At 41.7% G+C, this 21319-nt stretch overlaps 1 protein-coding gene across 2 annotated transcripts in view; it reads left to right on the forward strand.

The window, feature by feature from the left end:
- The window catches only part of btbd11a (BTB (POZ) domain containing 11a), a 120781-nt gene extending 99916 nt beyond the window's left edge, over nucleotides 1–20865 (forward strand). Inside the window, exons 4-17 of one of the 2 annotated variants that reach the window (XM_026326501.1) lie at nucleotides 526–696; nucleotides 2257–2422; nucleotides 5184–5273; nucleotides 7313–7414; nucleotides 8155–8248; nucleotides 10563–10698; nucleotides 12632–12864; nucleotides 14362–14540; nucleotides 14775–14880; nucleotides 16144–16246; nucleotides 16388–16469; nucleotides 16649–16717; nucleotides 16822–16935; nucleotides 17140–20865. In XM_026326501.1, the coding sequence (XP_026182286.1) occupies nucleotides 526–696; nucleotides 2257–2422; nucleotides 5184–5273; nucleotides 7313–7414; nucleotides 8155–8248; nucleotides 10563–10698; nucleotides 12632–12864; nucleotides 14362–14540; nucleotides 14775–14880; nucleotides 16144–16246; nucleotides 16388–16469; nucleotides 16649–16717; nucleotides 16822–16935; nucleotides 17140–17370 (1876 nt within the window). In that variant the 3' untranslated portion in view covers nucleotides 17371–20865. The remainder of the gene's footprint in view (nucleotides 1–525; nucleotides 697–2256; nucleotides 2423–5183; nucleotides 5274–7312; nucleotides 7415–8154; nucleotides 8249–10562; nucleotides 10699–12631; nucleotides 12865–14361; nucleotides 14541–14774; nucleotides 14881–16143; nucleotides 16247–16387; nucleotides 16470–16648; nucleotides 16718–16821; nucleotides 16936–17139) is intronic. The other variant, XM_026326502.1, reaches the window with a different exon arrangement.
- The last annotated feature ends 454 nt before the right edge of the window (nucleotides 20866–21319 follow it).

Below are 21319 nucleotides of genomic sequence, written 5' to 3' on the forward strand. Positions count from 1 at the left end.
GCCATTACTGACTCTGATTAAAGAAGGTAGTAACAGCATTTAGGGAGGCTGTAGTCTCCAGATCTCTTTCTCTTCTGGGCTACCTGACTTATAAATTATGAATATTGATTTTGTGAGGCTGTGTTTAAGTTATCTCTGAGGGCATCTGCAATTAGAAAGTTTGTGGCTATCAGTGTTAAACAGCGTCTTTATAAGGTGAGGAGAGCGCACTAAGCATTATGAAGGCAATGTGTTTTAACGAGTTAGGTGATGCTATCTGTTTAAACATTCATTTTGTAGAAAAGCCACATTAATCATATCAGCGTGTACTGATATGGCCCCTAGCGTTTGTCCGTGTGTAATCTTCATTTATAAAGGAAAATCACTAAGTGGAAGTGAGTGTGTGCTTAGGCAAAAACATTTTCAGATTTTATTTCAGTGATATCAGATGTGGGTGTTTATTTTAATGAAACTTTACATTTTTTAGCTGCATCATATTTGCTGAAACATCTTTCTGTTTTACCTGTTTCATCTCACACAACTCAGGACTGTTTTCCCCTGCAGGCCGTTCCTGGTACTGCCTCCGCTGATGGAGTGGATCCGGGTGGCGGTCGCCCACACAGAGCATCGACGAAGCTTCTCTGTGGACAGCGATGATGTGAGGCAGGCTGCCAGGCTGCTGCTGCCTGGAGTGGACTGTGAGCCACGACAAATAAAGTAAGAACATGTTAACAGAGCTCATCACAATAGGCAGGCTGGTCTGAGGGCCACGCTGCTCTGAGGGCCACGCTGCTCTTGTTAGATCCCCGGGAGTGAAGCCAAAATGGTTTACAACATCTGTAATGCAAGAAAATGTTTAATTAGAGCATCAGCAAGCAGTTGTGGGTCGTGCTTCGTTCTGTATGTGTTGCATCTCCACAAACCTTTATCTCAGCTCAAACATCTGAGGCCATATTAAAGCTTTTTTCATCCATTCAAATCACAGTAAATCCTCCAAAAATGTCAACCTACGTGGTGTATCTGTAAATCCTGCTCTGTTTGATCAGAGCTAATTACAACATGCATGTTTTAAAAGCCAGATATCCACACTCTGTCATAACAGAGAGAGATAGATACATCAACAACAGCAGGACATATGGAAGTAGTTTCATCTCATTAGGGACAGTCAGACCTGCTGGTGACACCACAGGTCAGGACTGTGTTTTAGTTGCAGTAGCTTTAGCAAAAGAAAATGCATAAACAGTAACACTATCATTTAGTTTTTGGAAACAGGGTGGCTTGGACAGCAAAGGTCTAATAAAAGAGTGTGAATAATTTGAGCTAAGAAACGGGTCATGCAGTTTTGTGACTCTAGATTAAAGTCTTAGTGACCCCTTACCTTTTCACCTAGTGCAGGGCTGGGCCATTCTGGTCCTCAAGGGCCACCAGTCTGCTTGTTTTCCAGCCATCCCTGCCCTACCCAGTGCTGATTACCTGGAGCAGGTCTATGCGGCTGTTAGCCTTTAGCTCAAATCATTCTTGCATGCAGGACGTACAGCAGATGCTTCAGTCTTGTTAAACTGTCTCATTTAAAAGTTTGTTCATGAGACGTGACAGTTACCAAACAAACTTCTCTGCTGACTTTGCGACTTGGGGGATAAATCTTCTCCACGTTTGTATCTGTGGGACTTACAGTCTCTGCTGTCTCCGCCCCTCTGCTCCACTCTTTTCTGTGCAGCAGTCACGTAGCCACGCACATTTGTCCTACGACAGCTCAGTCAGTCATTTTGTGTTGGTGTCAGTGAGTTAAGAGTCTTATCACTTTTCAAATACTTGCAGAGAAATAATAAATGAAACATACGTCAGATATAATTGTCATGTAACATTGGACAAACAAAGGTTCGTCTCTCTGACCTCAGAGGAGCTTCAGCTGTGACAGCTGCTTGGGTTAAGAGGCTTTCCGGGAGACTTGAATGACTAATAATGAGTCACAGCCTTACCTGAAGAAAGCCACTTTGGGAAACAAGAAAGTAAAGCACCAGAAGCAAGAAAGAAAGATGATATGTTGACAAATGCAAACATTAGTGAATTGACTTTGAATGCAAACAGCTCAATACTTTAAATAGACTCACAAAGTTGCGGTTCATTTTGTAATGCTACGAGTTGGAGCCGTGAAAAGCAGTCATTCTCTGTTTCCGTCTGTGTGCAGCGGAGATATATATCCCCAAATCTCAAAATCCATTTCTGAGATAAGCTCACACTTAATCACACTAATGGATCTGCTGTTTTCGTCTGCAGAGCGGAGGATTGTTTCTGTGCCACCAGAAAGCTGGATGCAGCTTCCACAGAGGCCAAGTTTCTGCAGGATCTGGGCTTCAGGATGCTCAACTGTGGACGGACGGACCTGGTCAAACAGGCCGTGAACCTGCTGGGGCCCGATGGCATCAACAGCATGAGCGAACAGGTCCGGCACTTAACACACTCCTACACGGGAAGAGCGGAGAGTTAAACACAGTACAATTCTGATTTTCTAACAAGTATTACCTGTCAGATCTTCCCAGTTCACACACATACTGGGCACAGGCTGCTCATGGTGAGTAATGCAATGTGCTAGAAGCTCATGCCATGACACTTCTCAAAATTCACATTATTTACCACAAAATGACGGTTTATTTGCGTCTGTGTATATGGATGTTGAACATGCACGGATTTGGACTGCGTCTGAACACACAGATAAACACACACACGTACTTTTCAACAATCAGCAGGCCCCAAGCTTTTGAAAGCACAAAACATGCAGGTATAAAGAGTAAAAATGTCTATAAAAAATAAATGAAACACCCCTGACAACTTGCAATAACAAATCCACATGTAGTAATTGTAGCTTTGAGATCTCTAGTGTTTATCCAGGAACATGAAGAAGAAAGAAATGGTCCTTTGCTCCATTAGTACCTGACTGGGTTTAGTTTGACCATGGGATCGATTCCTCAGCCTTCCTGCATCCAGGTCTTAATGTCATTTGGGAATTTCTACCTTCCCCAGTCTGTAGAAATATTGGTTATTTCTTGTGCTGCTAAGTGGCAGCTAATAGAGCTCTCTGATTTTCCATGGTCAGAAAGCTGTGTCTGGTTACTGCTGGCAGTTCTCCACTCTGATGCCCTAAAATCTCCAGGTTTTGGCAGGTTTTGTGTTTGTGCAAAGCCCCTTTTGAACCATTTATGTCTAATTTAAAAACATAAACGGTTTCATTTGATGTCTGGTTCATAGTTTCAACCAGGAACAGATCTGAAACAGTCTTCTATATTTACGAGTCCTTACCAGTATGCAGACGCTATTGTTTGACAGTTTTTGTACTCACCTCTCTATTAATAACAAAACACAGTGACATAACAGGCTTTTATTTCCCTGTGCAGCCAGCTAAATGGAGCAAGAGAGCAGTGAGCGTTGCAGGAGCAATAAAGAAAAATCTGTGGTCAGTCATTACGGCTGAGAAGCATTTGAACTCGTCAGCAGGGTCCGCCGTCTATCGGCCTTTAGCTGTCTGCTGATTAAGTGGATCAGTGTCCAGGAAATATTTAAGAATGAATGACTACAAAGGGATATCAGTCTTCAGCACAAAGTGCTTTGGTGTGTTATGAGCAAGCCGTAAAAGGCCTTTGTTCAACATAATGACCCATATCAGACGCATGATTGAAGTCTGTTTCATACAAAACACTTTAAAATACGCTTCACTTTGGTCTAGATAGTCTGATAAATAGGAAGAACTGGTTTACAATAAAGTTCTCTGTTATTTTTCTCTTTGCAATAACACTTCAGTGAAGCTTCATCCTGCAGCTCGGAGCATAATATGCGTGGGAGTGTCAGGCTCAAGAGAGTGCTCTGTGCATATGGTGGCATGTAGAGATATACAGAGAGATGTTATGTTAGGAGTTTCACAGCCCACCTAAGCTGTCGCTCTCTTTGAAAAGACGTGGTTATTTTCAGCTGGTTATGATTATGTCTAGAAAATTAGAACCTGGAAACGTCTCTGACTGATGAGGAGGAAATGGGCTCTGAGTTTTATGTATCTATGGCCACAGTATATTTTAATACAGACTTACAACACGCACATATGGCACTACAGAGGTTTCTTATGATAAAAAGGAGATTTAAGGAACATTATGCAACAAGAGAGTTGGAGACTAAATGATTTTGTGTTGGTTTCCCATAGAACTAACAAGCACAGCTGCTGGTGAGCTCCTTATATACAGCTAATGGTCTCTTAAGGGCTTTCCTGATAGCGTCCACATTTCTTCATGCTATGTTAAAAGAAATGAGTTTGCCTTTGTAATACAGTTTTATGGTGTGATAATGAATGAATGCGCTCACTCCCAGCTGGCAATTACACTAATTTAAGTGCTCTTTGAAAACTGATCAACAACAAATTTTGAACAGGGCCAAACTCCAATCATTTGCTAATGAAGACAAAAATCACACAAATTCTTCCCTCACAGTGAAACATAATCAGGGGTGTAGTTTAAAACCCATCTATAAATATGTAACTGAACTTTCATGTTTAGATCTGGACAGTTTTTATTTTTAAATACCTGCCAGTATTTCCTGGTATACAACGATATTAATGACTGAATTCAGCCTGTTAAGACACATAATTAAAGTAATTTTTCCATAATATCATGCAGCCAGACTAGTAATTATTATTATATATTAATTAACACAGTCACTTATCATAGCTGACCCTGGGTCTGGCATAAAATCTTCACTTTGCCTAGATCTCCTTGACAGCCACTGTGCACATTCACAAACATCTTGATGCAATTATTTGGTTTCCAGCACCTGGTAACACTAGTGCCTGCTTACTTGATGCAGGATTGTAGGAGCTGGAGCCAAATCCCTGCACCCATTAGGCAGTAGGTGGGCTAGAGGACCTAAACAGGTCACTGGTCTGTATTGTAATGAAGTAGAAGTGGAAAGAAAATATAGCATCAGTACCTCAGAACTGTACTTACCTACTTTGGTTTAAACTGAGACCAGTTCCCTGGAAATCACCATTGTGAGGGACCACTTACTGTTAAAATTCCCAAACGGCTGCAGAGTAAATGTTATTTTACCAGATAAGAAGCAGATTAATGTTGAATAATAGAAGATAATCCCCTGCTAAAGTACAATGTAGAAATGTTTAATCCAGTCTAAACTGTTTGACCCCTTCTCTTCTCTGGCTCCTGCAGGGAATGACCCCTCTCATGTACGCCTGTGTCCGTGGCGACGAGGCCATGGTCCAGATGCTGCTCGACGCCGGAGCCGACATCAACAGCGAGGTCGGTGTCCACTGTCAACCTGTCAGATCGGCCACAATCTCACATTGATTCCACATTTTTGTTCTTTTGTCCAATATGTTTCATTTGCATTTGTGTCTGTGCACCAGTGAAAACGATAAACACACTTTGTGTTGCTCTCCCCCTCCTCTCTCTATTGTCTCACCTGCTCCCAGCATGCTCTCTGTTCTTCTGGCAGCTCATTACATGAAGTGCACTGATAAGCAGTAAATGAGGATCATTTGCACAGTAACAATGAGAGTTTGTCTTTACACTGATATAGAATAATAATCCGCTGATAGTCCCTCAGTGCAGAGCAGTTACTTCATTATATCTGACACTGTAGACAAACAGCAGAAGTTTGCTTTATGCCACATTAATAATGCATTGTTGTTGTGCGAGTGTGTGCGCTTCCTGTAACTTGCTACCACCAACTCTACACGGGGCATGAACTTATTTATTGTGTTGAACTAAGAAGACTAAGATTACAGTGACAGCCATGTTGTTATAAATCCTGCTGTGTGTCCTCTGTGTGTGTGTGTGTGTGTGTGTGCGTGTGTGTGTGTGTGTGTGTCGCTGCTTTAATCAACAATATGCAAACTCTCCTCCACCATAGTGACCTCATTGTTGATTGTTGTGATTGCTTCTTCAGTTCAGTGCCTGTACTTAGTGCAGGTACGCTGACTCCAGAGCAAAGCAGCAGCTGTGTGAATCGCCCAAAAATGGAATAAATTTCAGTTCATTCAAATTACGAAGAACATACTTTCATGTACTGGTAGTGAGTCCAAAACTAAAAACAAAAATAGAAACTACCTAAAACTCCTCAAAACCCTTGTTTAGTTGCTGAGTTGCCGACTGCGTAGGTTTTGATTTGTGCTTTCTTTACCAGACTCAGTGTGTTGAGTCCTTATAGTGCTTAAACCATCCATATTAATTGTGTTTACATTCTGTCAGGTCTTGAAAAATTTAATTGCATGAATATATTACTTATATTTATTGTCATATACAGCTGGGAAGTACAGAAGCGTGATATAAATGTAAAAAAAAAAAAAAAACACTGATAAAATAAAATACTGCAGGTGTCATTGTCCCTGAAACTTAACTTAATATACTACAGGAACTGTGGTTTGATTTATTGGTTTTAGCCATAACATTTGATGAGAAGCCATTGCTTCTCATTTTAAGGTGTTCTAAGCCCAGAAGATAAAACCACTGACCCAGATAATCCCCAAACTTTACTGTCAGTGGGTTTCATAGGGGCAGAAAGTAGCTCTGCACAAACCTTTATTAAGGTGGCAGCTGATCTTCAGTAAGAAAATGTTTTTGTAACTAAGCAAATAAAAGAAAATGTTGTACGTCACTGATCGAACATAAAACGTTTTGTAAAATCCTCCTCCAGAGTCTTTTGATGTCACAGTCAGTGAAGGCCCCTGTTTCTGCTGAGAATGCCTGAAATTCTAAACTTATTAATAATTCATCACTGTGAACACAAAAACAGTCCCAGTGTTGTTTAAAATCTGAGCTCAAATTAAACGCGGGATTATCTAAAATGTCTGTGTAGCAGGGGCCTCCTTCAGGCGACGTTTAGAAACCATCTCAATAATTTACTCTGTGCTAACACACAACCGCATCAGGCTGTGTGGCTGCTTAATTTCCCTCCGCTGCTGCTGCTTCGTTCATGAGTCGGCTCAACTCATCTCGAATCAGGTTGTGGCCGGTGTTGTGTGTTGTAGTTTCATTCCTCTTTGAAATGAAACATGACTGAGAGCCAGGCAGTTTAGAGCAGAGCGTGCTTAGACCGCCACGTCCATGCTGATGACCAGTGGCTCAGAGTGGGGATTGTGGTGGGAGGTAGACGTCAGGCTGCTCAAGATTTTCTGTGAAACTCAAGAGGAAAATCTCCCTCTGCCTGCCCTTCTTTGCTTACACTCCTCCTGCATACTGCTTCTCACTCCTCCTCCCCGCCCTCCATCTCCCGCCCTGAGCTGTGAATGTTAACGGCTGTATATCTCTCTCCCTGAACTTCACCTATGACTTCCCAGGTGCCAAGCACAGTAAACAAGCACCCCTCAGTTTATCCTGAAACGCGCCAGGGGACGCCACTCACTTTCGGCGTGTTACACGGACACGTCCCTGTCGTGCAGGTAGTGACGTTTATGACCTGTAACCATTAACCTGTGGCCCTTGCCCTGACCTTTGCACCAACATGAGGATGATGATGATGATTATTATTATGGTGCCTCATAATAATATCAGTGTCCTTTTTATTTCTCCTTCTTGATCCTCTCTGTGCAGTAATTATTTCTGTGTGGAGAGAACTTGGTCGAACACACTCTCCAGATTAAGTTTGTCTTGAATAATAAATGATCTTAAGATGTGTAGATGAGTCACCCAGCCCCTGGTTTTCACCATAACTCAATCTAAGAACTGGTTCTAGAGCAGCACAGAGAACCTTCCAGAGGCTCACAGGGCCTGGTGCACAGTTTCTTTTTTTCTGTTGCAGTAGTTACTAGTTTCAGCCGCCTGTGGCTGAAAGCCTCATCAACACCGGCGCCTTCAGGATTTTACTAATCAACACCCCCACAATCAGAGTTTTTTGGGGATAGAAACAAAATCATTTTTATGCTTCCCTTTTCAGAGTAACCCCAACTATAAGCTCCGCAGACAGGACCTAAAGAGGAAGTGTAGTAGGAGTACAGCAGGACTGTGTAGTGTCCAGAGCTCGGACAGTCTCTAAATTAGGTGGTTTAGGTTTCCAGCAGTTGAGGTTTTTTCCTCTTACCAAACCTGAGTGTAACACACCTTCTCTTTCCTCTCTACTGTCCCTCCTGGTTTGTTTTCCCCTTCCTCCCTTGCCCTCCTCCTCCTGCCCTCCTCGCCACAGTTGTTGCTGGATAATAGAGCAAATGTGGAGGGCGCCCTGCAGGATGGGGCAGAGAACTACACAGAGACCCCCCTACAGCTGGCCGCTGCCGCAGGTAAACACATACATGCACCAGATACGTGGATTCATCTTCACTTTCATGTTCCAATCAGTTATTTTCATTCCACCTACAGGACATAACCATATTCAGAGGTGACATGTTTGATTTTCCACACGTCATAGTCACTCTGACGTATTCAGTTACTATCTGGGATTTAACTCTGCAGTAAATGTTCCTATGATTGTGTTGATTTTTGTGGCCATGTGTGAACAAATCTGCAGGAGGTGTTTTTATTCAATAAAAATGGGCTCAATTGGGATGAAAGTTAATTTTGGACCTTGGAAAAAGTCTGACAGAACCATCTCAAAACAAGGATCTAAAAGTTTTGTTCTTATCACACACCATTGTTCTATTACTAAGGTCAACAATTAACTTTCTGCTCCAACTTTGGGCAAAATAGGAGCAGTTCAGCATTTTAGAAAATCAGCTCCTTCACTTTGTTGACAAAAGTTAGAGGAGAACATCGATAGCACTTCATTTCTGTCCAATAAATATGAAGCTGGAGCCAGCAGGTCAATTTAAGTCAAGTCAGTTTTATTGATATAGCCCAATATCACAAATCACAAATTTACTTTATTGGCTTTTCTGTGTGAACAGCAGACAACAAACACCCTCTGTGCTTAGAGCCCAGAGAAACTTCTCCAAAGAAACTTTAGTGGAGACACAATGGAGGAAACCTGAGGACATGCAGGATGAAAACAAACACACAACAAGCAAATGCAAACACATTATTCACACACAAACACACACGGGGAGAGAGCGAGAGTTAGCTTAGCTTAGCATAAAGACTGGAAACAAAGGGAAACAGCTAGCCTGGCTCTGTTCAATGTGAGATAATCTTCTTAATAATCTTCTCTTTTAGACACTGTAGTGTTTCACATACATAAACTGTTTTAAACCTTAATCTTCTCACCTAATGTGCTGCTAGACATGAAGTAAGCCTATTTCCCCAGCATTTAAACTCTTCCTTTAAATGAAGCACATATTTGCCCACATTTTACATTTTCAATAAAGATCTTTAATAGTTTTTTTAATAGATCAAAGGTAATTGAAACTGAACAAGCAGTGACTCTTTATATGAGTGACTTTGGGAAAGTGAGGAGCCTCACTGCTGCATAACGTGGTTAAAACACAGGACTGGATAATGAACACTATTAACATGCTGCTCATTAAATAATAAATAATGTAGATGAAATAAAGCCTGCGATCGCAAAGCTCATTTTGTTAATGAATAGCAATGAGTGAGGGACTCACAGAATCATTTCCTGCAGGTTCAGGCTCATTTTCTGACTCCTGCTGATTTTACTTTTGCTGTCACATTAACTTTACTGGGATAAAAGCTCAAAGATGCCAAGTGAAGATCCAGATATACAGGTTACGTTTCAGTTCATTTTTAATACGTCTGTACCCTGAGTGATTTGTATTCACTGCACTCTCTGTATTAAGGTGTTGAAATCAGTTTGAAATTGGTACCTGCAATACTTTCTGTTCTTCAAGCGTCTGACAAAGTGCGACAGGGAATAGTTCTGACTCCGTTTGTTCTCCACAGAACCGATCTCACTTATAATCAATTCAATTTAAAGTTGCTTAGGTTAAACTCACACAACGTGAATGTAAAAAAGGCCTTTTGATTATTTATGTTGTTGTTGCTTATTGGGACCAGTTAAAAAAAGCTATTAAAGTCTCCCTTCACCTCAGAATCGAAACATTTTCACCCAAAAGATTAAGATCCTTTACCTAGGTACCTAAGTACGTCAGCATTATCATCAAAATGCATTTAACATATTAAAAGTTAGATTAGATTATTTGTTCTTCAGAAAAAGTGGTATTTTTATTTAGTTTTACCACAGTTTCAATTTTTTGACTTGAAACTTACTTGAAACTCTTAAGGCATTTTATTTTCCCTCCATCTCCATCAAATCAGACAGAAATAAGTGCAAATAATTGTTTCATTCATAAACCAGAGTTTCCATTGTATGAAATAAAACAATTAGAGATTAAAGGTACAACTGTCCCAGAAAATTGGGTTGTTAAGTTAAGGCTTTAAAAGCTGCTCATGGTGGAGCCAAATTTAACTACTTTATATATAATCTGTGTGGTATATCATATTTAGTTGGATTAGTTGTACAAGTTTTTGTTTTGTATGTAAAATCCTAACCTGCAAAACACCAGTCACTAAGTCAAATGAATATATTAGAGTACTAGGTGTACTGTTTCACTCTGACATGCAGTACTTAGGTAAACATGCTGTTCACAACTTTTGTATTTGAGTGTATTTCACCTTTATTGGTCTGTCCCTCCTGATTAGGTAACTTTGAGTTGGTGAGTTTGCTTTTGGAAAGAGGGGCCGACCCCATGATCGGGACAATGTGTCGAAACGGCATCTCGTCCGCACCCCTGGGAGACATGAACTCATACAGCCTGGCAGCAGCACACGGCCACAGGTAGTCCAAGCAATAACACTCACACACACACACACACACACACACACACACACACACACAGGGATTCGTGCACGAGTGCCAGCCAGCAGAGACATATCCATTACCACAATATTGATCCATTTACACACTCTGGTCTAGTCCATCTGCCCCTCACAAAGTCCTGCAGTAAGTGAGAGGCAGATATCTCAGATTCCCTGACAGACAGCAACAATAAGCACAGCAGTTTATTCAGCAGCACTTACGGCTTCAGCCTGACATCATTTCCCTGCAGCTGATAAAGCCCATTAACACGGAGGGTAGCGAGAGCTGTCAGGAAGTGGAGACAAACAGGCACAGTGCAGCATTAAGAGAATCAGTTATATATGATGATCTCACTGCAGCGTCATGCTCAGTGGGAAAGTGCAGAAGTAAGTGAGGCACAGAAACCATTATCATTAGCACCATCATCTATACCCACTTATTCCTGACCAGGGTCACGGGGATCTGCTGGAGCCTATCCCAGCTCTCTTTGGGTGAAAGGCAGGGGTACACCCTGGACAGGTCCCCAGTCCATCACAGGGCCACATAGAGACATCTGTAATATACTTTGCAGGTGCTGAGGAACAGTTATCTGTGCAAAGGGAGGAAAAGCTTAAACCCTGCTCACACACGGCTGAATTTCACTTTTATTCTACAAAGACCTGAGGGTTCAACCACAAATGGTCGACTTCATGTCAAAAGAAAAGCAGTTGTTGAAATATCCTGTAGTCATGAATACAAAGAGAAAAGGGAACCAGACAGCAGGACACACAGATATTTCCCCTGTGTCACTTTAAAACTATTTCACAAGACACATCTAGATACCTGCATTTACAGCTACATCACTTAATTAGTGGAGTTTCTAACCAAGAGCTGGATGGAAACATTGACATTGGCTTTATTCTGTGCTATAAGTAAGGCAGAATGTGAATGAGCTACAGATCCCTGACCTAAACCCCATCCAAGACCTTTGGGATCAACTCAGGCATAAACTTTGAACCACATCTTATCAGCCAACATCAGTGACTGTCTTCACTCATGCTGTTCAGGCTGAACTGGACAATCCCTTAAACCTCGAGACTGTAGCAGCGAATCTAAGCCCATAGTCATGAAAAGTTAACAGATGGGAGTAATGTTTGGGCGTCTGCATATTTCTGGTCATGTAGTGTATAGCTCCATGGGTCCAAGCTGAGAAAATATTTAGGTAATCTGCTTGGATGTGCAGTCAAACCCAAGGGACTGTTAGTGGTGATCAAACAAAATGTTACGAACAGCTTCAAAGTAACGACTGTGAGCCTCCCACTGACTTGTCATCAGTGATCAAACAGTCTCACCACTGAATCTGCGGTTATGTTGCTACTAAAACAGATGGTGCAGTGATGCATCCTCAGGCTGCAATTACACTCTACGTGTCACGTGTTGAAGTCCGTTCTTCTCAAAGGAGCACGTCTATCACGGCAGCATCACTGCTGCAATGTTACACCCAGTGCTGATGAATGAATGAACCACAATACGTCTTATTTTGAAAGATTTTACAAGACCTTGTCTTTTTTCAGGAGATTATTAGTTTCTGTTTCTTGCGTTATTACTCTGCAGAAGCGGGTTCAGAGTGTAGAGTCGTGCTTAATTTAACTTCATGAGAATATTCAGAGTGTCATCAGATCTAAATGGCCTTAATGTGGAGGTCACGCAGGTCTAGCGTAGACCCCTTTTCTGCCTGTGATCATCCACTTCACAGCTTTTCTTCCTGCTATTTGACCTCAAGCCGTGATGTGTATTTTACTGTTTCTCCCACACCGTCCTTCTCTTTCCTCCTCTCGCCCTAACCTTAAAACAATCCGTCACTTGGTCTTGTCAACTCTTCTTTCCTTTAATCTCTTTTATGTTTTTGTTTTTTCTCCATCTTACCCTTTAGGAATGTCTTTCGGAAGCTCCTGTCCCACTCAGAGAAGGAAAAAGGGGATGTGTTGTCACTGGAGGAGATCCTGGCCGAGGGTTCGGAACCCGGGGACAAGAGGTTGGCTCCGCAGGCCAACAGTGGAGGGACGCTGCGAACAGGAAAGGCCAAACTGAGGGCCCTGAGAGAGGCCATGTACCATAGCGCAGAGCACGGCCATGTGGACATCACCATTGACATCCGCAGCTTAGGTCAGATTTACCAGTACATGCTTCGCTGGCGCACATGCCTCGCTGTCTGGTGCCTCCAGCTGTCCTGGAGATGTGCTCATCCTGTGCCTGTCCAGTCCTGTCCTGTCCTGTCCTGTCCTGTCCTGTCCAGTCCTGTCCAGTCCAGTCCTGTCCTGTCCTGTCCAGTCCTGTCCAGTCCAGTCCTGTCCTGTCCTGTCCGGTCCTGTCCTGTCCTGTCCTGTCCAGTCCTGTCCAGTCCAGTCCTGTCCTGTCCGGTCCGGTCCTGTCCTGTCCTGTCCTGTCCTGTACACGCTCCCACCAATCCCTGCTACTCATCCAACCATGACACCGTTGCAGAAGTAGGACTTCTTATCTCCGAGGTGCTAATAGTTTAGCACAAAGGTGTAAACATGACGATGAAACAGGGTCCTCAAGCTGTGCTCGTTTTGTGGATGTGGCAGCCATCAGATTTCACCCCAACATTTTCCAGTTCATTGGGCTCAAACCTCAACATGGCTGTTTATTGATCTGAGTAGATAAAAAAAAAATCTCATTACAGTGCAGTAGCTACTCTCACACTATGGTCCCCTGGAGATCTGCTCTGTTGTCTTAAAACTCTAGATCTTCATGTCTCAGTTTTGAGGGAATAATTCAACATTTTGGAAAACGTGCTAATTCAGTTTCTCACTGGGAGTAAGATGTGAAGATTGCTAGCCGCACATTTACTAGACAGGTTAGTAGCTTTTCCTCATATAACCGTCAGCAGGAAAGCAAATGAGCTTATTTCAAAATGTCAAATGTCCGACGATTCTACACGGACTCTCTGTCCACACTGGCATAAAGAGTTGACTCTGGAATATGTGGTTGACATTAAACTTTCACCACAGGAAAGACAGTGTTACAAATCTTTTACTGAGATTGTTGCAGATACTGTTTCCAGGGACAGGAATCACACTGTTGTTCTCAGAAACTGAATTATTAGTCATTAAAAGGTCACAGAATAGTGAAAATGTCTCAGAGCTTAGAAAAACCTCAGTCATTTGCTAATGGCAGGATATTTTGTCATCTCTGCCTGTATTTGATGGCAAATCCTGAAATCTGAGACTCTTCCACAAGTAAATGTTTAGTTTGATAAATGACTTCAAGGATTAATTGATGCATTTTTCACTCAGTTGATGCACTAATCATCTCAGAGATGCAGACTGACACAGTTACTGTCGTCGTATCATGATTTATGTTTATTTCATATCAGGCATCATTCAGCGCTCGTCATTTCACTACAGCGGCTGTGTTTTAACGGCACATGAATCATGTTCAGGTGTTGTCTTTATTTTCCTGCCAGATCCTCTGACTTCTCCACTAACTTTTCACTTCTGGTGCACTCGCCCTTCAACACGCATTAACACCATGAAGTGATGGAAACATGGTCGGCTCTGTCGCCCTCGAAACTGCTACCGAACCAGACTCTGTTTGCTGTGCGCGAGTGTGTATTCACTGTGTGTGTGGTGGTGTTCCCAGGCGTTCCCTGGACGCTGCACACCTGGCTCGAGTCCCTGCGTACCTGCTTCATCCAGCACCGCCGCACGCTGATCCAGGGCCTCCTCAAGGACTTCAGCTGCATCCAGGAGGAGGAGTACACAGAGGAGCTGATCACACACGGCCTGCCGCTCATGTTCCAGATCCTCCGAGCCAGCAAGGTCACCACAGCTTTCATTCGTGTGCATGTCAACAAAATGTTTGTCGGAGCAACATCAGTCAAAGTCGTGCAAACTGTCCTGTGCCCATGTGCCGGGCTGACATTAAGTCTCATATTTGCATCTATTTAGTCACGCTCTAAACCATATTATCATGTATTTGCATATTTTTTTGTTCCAGGTAGCTCAGGGAAGTATGAAGTTTCTGTCCTGACTTGTGTTAGTGTTTGTTTGCAGAACGAGGTGATAAGTCAGCAGCTGTCAGTCATTTTCACCCAGTGCTACGGGCCCTTCCCCATCCCTAAGCTGACGGAGATCAAGAAGAAACAGACGTCCCGCCTCGGTAAGACAGGTTTAAAAATACTCACTTCCTGAACATTTGAGGTTGATTGGTGAAGGAGCAGCAAGGGTGGGAAATCTGTCTCCAGCTTTATTGAGGTTAGAGGTCACTTGTGACTCAAACTTCTTCTGACTCCTTCTTATCAGTTCCTGAGGGCTCTGTAGGCGGCACTTTGCTCTTTCTTTTCAGCCTTTCAGTTTTCCAGCAACTGCTCAAGCTTTTCTAATCTAATTGTCAGTTGAATCACTTTATGTTATTTATAATATGTGAAGATCAGACTCATAATGTGACAAGATTACATCAATATTACCTTTTTTATTTTTTGACATTCAGGAATATTAGAATGGACTTGAATTTTTCAGTTGGTTGGTTACGCAGGTAAGTGAAATATATGATCAAATCTGGCTCAGGAAACGGTTGTGGTTGTGCATTTTTCTTTTTCAATAATTCTGCAAGTCAGTTCAATCCAAATCACTTTATTTAGACAGCAACAAATCCCAATCAGACTAAACCTTTATAGTAAGGCCTTAAAAATCCTGCACACATCAACACTATGAGCTGAACAAAAAGCTTAATATTAATCAACGTGTTGAGCTGCCCAGTGAAAACAGTCGTTTGTTTTTGAAATGATTATAATGACCTTTTCACAAAAAGAACATCAACACATCAAATTACATAAAAAGTCTTCTCTGGCATTTCATCCTCAGAATTCCTAACACACATCTGACATTGAACATTTGTATGTTTTGCACGTAGATATCTGTATTCAGATTCACCGAGGGCCTGAATTATCGGTCTCATATGGAATTATAAGCTGCTTTGAAGCTGGGGAGGTCACAGACATTTTAACGTTTCCACTTTTCTCAGAGGTTCCTTGTGATTGGAGCTGAGGAGGCAGTGAAACATTCAGTGGCTGAGCTGCAGCACCACCTAGTGTTGGTTAAATATAAAGCACAAAGGGTCTGTTATTTAGTGCACGTGGAGAACTGATGCTTTAAGACTCTTGGATAACAAATGAATCCAGCAGGATGGTCAGTGATGCACTTTAAGAAGCAGCATTAAAGATCCGGATATCGAATGGCCTCCCTTCAGGTTCCTAATGAGCTGAGCATTGCTGTATTTTGATAATGCAACGCTGATAGCTGAGAGATGAATCACCCTGTGGCTTATTAATGATCACATTAGCTAATCTTCTTTGTTTGCTTGAATAATGAGGCTTTATTTGGCTGTTTTTATTGGCTCATGCTGTCGTCTTCTTTTCTGCAGACCCCCACTTTCTGAACAACAAGGAGATGTCTGATGTTACTTTCCTGGTGGAGGGGAAGCCATTTTATGCACATAAAGTGTTGCTGTTTACAGCTTCACCCAGGTACTGAAGGCTTTTGTCCTCATGTTGCACTTCACTGCGTTTCCCTTTTTATACTTTAGCTTTTTTTTCCCAGGTAACAGAACTGATTCACAGTGGTCAGCACCCATCTACAGTGTGACTGATCTCTTTTCCTCCATCCAGGTTCAAGTCGCTGCTCCAGAACCGCCCAGCAGCTGAAAACACCTGCATTGAAATCAGCCATGTCAAGTACAATATTTTCCACGTAAGATGTTTCCTGCATTATCTAATGAGATTTTTGTGAAACCTGTTGCAGACTGGTTTTGGTTTGTGTTCCATATACAAGACATCGACATGCAACAGGACAGGGTAGCCAGAAACAACCATAGAGTTAAAATGAAGAAGAACTTGTTCTATATATTTTGTTGTGCTGTTCTGTTTCAGCTGGTCATGCAGTATCTGTACTGTGGAGGCACTGAGTCCTTGCACATACGCAACACAGAAGTTATGGAGGTAAGAGAGAATTAACTGCAGCCTGTTGAACAACAGCACGAGTCTTAGCATGTCTAATCCCAAGTGCTGTGTCTCCTTCTGTGTGGCTGAAATGTTCCCTGCAGCTCCTGTCTGCAGCCAAATTCTTCCAGCTAGAGGCCCTTCAGAGACACTGTGAGATCATCTGCTCCAAGAACATCACCACCGAAACCTGTGTGGACCTCTACAAACACGCCAAGGTGAGAAACGGTCTCTAGCAGCTGATAACGGATTGATGGAGGTCGGATCATTATATTACTTGTCTTACAACGTTCCTGAAAAAACTAATGAGATGTGAGAACCTCTTACTATTTTTACAAAACAAAAGCTTAAAACGATTAGAATAATTGGTAAGATACGATACTGACATTTCCCCGTCTGTGCATCATCTTTGTTCTGTGTAGTTTCTTGGTGCCACGGAGCTTACGTCTTTCATCGAGGGCTATTTCCTGAAGAACATGGTGCTGCTGGTTGAACTGGACAGCTTCAAGCAGCTTCTGTACGAACCTACACCCGCCGAGAGCCCCGTGTCCAGCCCCGGCGTCTGCTCCGACATCCTCCACGACCTGGAGAAGACTCTGGCCACACGCATCCACTCCATCCACCTCTCCACCTCCAAGGGCTCCGTGGTGTGATGCAGCCCTCTGATCCAGCCACAGCATCCATGTAACACAGCCCCATCCACCTGTCCTGGCCCCAACGCTGAAGAGGAGCTGCCAGATGGCTTCATGTCAGGGATTCCCTTTAATTCTGCCCACTGAGGGTTAATGTTTGGCTTTCTTGCCTTGTTAAAGGCCTGAGCTCTGTTGTCCAGTTGGCTCCCACTGATCACTTCACACCCATAGAGTAAAAGAAACATTAGAAAAAGAAAAAAAAAAAGACGTGACCCAGCAGTATCACTTTGACCTGACCATGATTATAAAACTTTCTATTGTATTTCATATAGAATACATGCATGAAATACATACTCTACACCTTTTCTGCTTACACAAGGTAGAATAGAATTTTAAATCAATAAAAGCAGCTTTCTCATTATCTCTGATATGAGACTTTGGTTTACAAATACCATCACTTTGTGGAAGTTGGTGCCAGTGCAGTATAAAGTCAGACAGATGCCAAAACAGAAAGATTATCCTACTATACAACCAATAAAAGTGATTAGTAGCAATGCCAGCAGATTAGCTTTTAGGTGAACCTATTTCCATCTCATTCTGTCGCGTCTCTGTTGGATACGTTTCACTGTGTTATAGTACCTACTGTGTGCAGAGGCCAAACTGATCACAGGAACTTCCACCACGGCCGAGACTGTGGCGCTGATTAGACTAATGACGGCCCGCTCAGTGAAGACTATGCTTGAAACACGGACGTCCAATTGGGAAAATGAATTTGAGACAATGCCACACACACTGTCGACTTTTCTGCATGAGTCCTCCTCAGCTGAGCTGCCCTCATATTGCTTTTTATGCAGAGCTTACTTCACAGACCACTTTTGCAACAGGAAGTAAGAGAAAACGCTGCTTATCAACTTTCTAGTCACTTGCAAAACAAGCTGGACTGAGCAGGATTTAGAGATGGATTTCACTTGGCAGGGACTTTTCTCTCTAAAGATATTTAAAGCAAAGTGTAAATACGTCCTGAAAGTCTTCGTGCTGGTCGATCTTTTTTTTTTTGTAAACTGATGTACAGCGTTCTCCTACACTTGCTTGGCTGATGACACCAGTCTTACTGAATGTGCTCCCTGAACAGTTTGTCCCCGCTGTATGTCTCTGTTAATGCAAACCTGCATGTTTAATCTGTTCGTACGACTCCTCGGTTCCGCTTTAGGTGTGCTTTCTGTGTCGATGGGTCGGCCTGAGCAGGGTGCTGATTGTTCCAGTTCAAGTCCAATCAAAGGAGAAGATCCTTCAGTTATTTTGCTATGTCTGATACATTCCAAGTTTTCAGGGTAGATCACAAGATGCATTTTAAAGTCACTTTATGCTTTAGACTTCACCTCAGATGGATTTCATTTCTTACATTGCATGACTCTTCCATCTGTTTTTATGGGCATTTTTAATTTGCACATAAAAACTCCTGCAGGAAAATGCAGCAAATTTCAAAATAAAAAGTTAAACTATGAGACAGATGTGCTCCACTGAGGAGACTAAGAATAGTGAGACTCATTTATCAGAGGTTTGACATGTGATACTGGAATTATGTCCCTGAACTTGGCTTTAATTTACCCATATATATGCTGAAGGTTTGAATGAGGAGTGTTGAATTATGTGATTGCTGTGCCAATAATCCAATTTCCCTTTTCAAAACAGAATTGGAGGGAAAGGAAGGTGCACAGATTGTTTCATTCCCCCAACTGCAGGATTATTATTTTTATGAGGCTGTGGCTTGGGTGAGATTTGAATCCAATTTTTTAATGTTGATTCATGTTGTGAATTTGATGCTTGTGACCAGGATGTCACATCTTTGATAAAGTCAGAGTGGAAAGTTTGCAGCAATTGAAATAAATATTGTCAGCCAGGTGTGTATTAGATGACACATCAATTCTAAAAGAATCTAATGTTGAATCTGACACTTATTATTCAGAAAGAGCCCAGAAACTCTCAATGCAGTTGAACAACATTTGAGTTAAATCCAGTTGACTAACTCACGTCTCAGTTTACAGGATATTTTTTATGAATGTAACGACGCAACAAAAGTTGATTATTTGGAAATTACGTAATATCTTAAGTCCAGCAACAAACCAAAAAAGCTGCCTCCCTGTTTCCAACAGCTGACGATGCAACTGTGTCTAAAGTGTCCTCATACTTCATGGTGGTTGTTTCTACAACAATCGGACTGTACCATCAGATCAGAGACGAATGGTAGGACTTAAAATACTGTAGCACACCCAAATTGACTTAAATACTTGTTTTGGGCCTGAACAACATTTTAAGAGAAACATAGAGACATATAAGAGTTAATTTTAAGTTCTGTAAATAGTTACAGAAAATTAAATATAAATATTATCCTACAACTTTATTTTCTTACCTACATGCATAGCACTATATATTTTATTTTTCATTCCACATCTATTTTGTTTTACAAAAGTGAAAAAGATTGTATAAAAACATGCTTTAAAATTCTGAAATCAAGCAATATTTCTATTTGATTGTATTACTCTGAGTAGTACAATGAATAACGGAGCTTCAGTATAAAGACACTTAACATAGACAAACGAGTGACCGAAAAAAAGCCTGAATATACGATTTTTATTTTTTGTGACATCCCATGGTGTATTTTCTGTTAAGTGTTTGCCACTCATTTTAAAAGGATTATTTCCAAATGATTTAGACTTAACTCTGGTTGAGAAAATGAACTCCTACCACATATTTGGCTTTATATTGAATGACTTTACATGCCCACATTTGAACTGAAACTCGCTATTTAAATGTGAAACGTACTTAATGATGCAAACCATTTTGTCTCCACAGAGGTAAAAGGGTTCATAATGATGTCAAGCACCTTTTGTGCCAGTGTTACTGTAGCCTCCCTCAATCAAAAGCATTCATATTTTAACAGTGAGCGTAAGTTGAAGTCTTTTTGTGATCCAACAGCACCTGGACGTGGCTGTAACATGAAAAGATGAGCCAAATCTCTGTTTTTATTAGTCTCAATGTTATGCCATTAGCAAAAGACTAACTTCAGCTTACCCTGTACTGGCGCTTTTGATTTGAAACTGGGTCAAAGCCTTAGAGTAAAATGTCAGTTCGCATGGCTCTTCTTGTTTAATGTAGTTGAGAATGTGCTCTGTACACCAGCTTTGTCTAAGACTCTCCCCTTAAGTTGTCTGAGCATTTATTTGCCTGCGTATTTGTTCCTGGTAATAAACAACATTTCTCCTAGACTCAGTGGAAACATGCATGGGATATTCACTAGATTTTAAATCCACGGGGGGATGAACTTTTGCTATTTCTTTTCCTTTAATGAAAACATGTATATTGTACAAAATATATATATGAAATATAAATTATTCATGGTGTGAGAAGCAAGGATGTGGTGGAGTATAACAACAAAAAGGAATGTTACACTCGTGCTACAGTTTGTCCTTCCATGACATGCTTTGTGGACAGCTAATAAAACAACCACACTTTAAACCGTTTGGTTCTTTTTTTGTCTTTGCAGGAGCACAAAGATGAAAGCAAACAATGCAGTCTTAGTTTGGAATAACAGGATCCTTTACCAGGACACGGCAGCATCCCCCAGATAAAAATGTGACAAATCTGGCCACAGCCCAGCTCTGTGGTGTTTTATCAATCCGTTTACTTTGACTGAGCAAATGACTCAAGGTACTGAAAGTCTTCCACTAAGCCAGTGGACTAAATGTACTCAGACTGATGAAGAAATACAAGGACATAAAAAGTCTGCAAGAGAGTTTGACTGCAAATCTATTTTTGGGAATTCCTTTATTCTCAATCTGCATCAAAGATACTGAAGGCTGCATTAGTAGGAGCACTGTAACACTGTATGTGTTTATGCAAGTCATAAAGGGCAAATAATAAAATATTACCCCTACAACCACTCTACTGGTGTTTTATAACAGCCCACCAT

The sequence above is a fragment of the Mastacembelus armatus genome, chromosome 23 (genome assembly GCF_900324485.2).
Source record: "Mastacembelus armatus chromosome 23, fMasArm1.2, whole genome shotgun sequence".
NCBI classification, from domain to species: domain Eukaryota; kingdom Metazoa; phylum Chordata; class Actinopteri; order Synbranchiformes; family Mastacembelidae; genus Mastacembelus; species Mastacembelus armatus.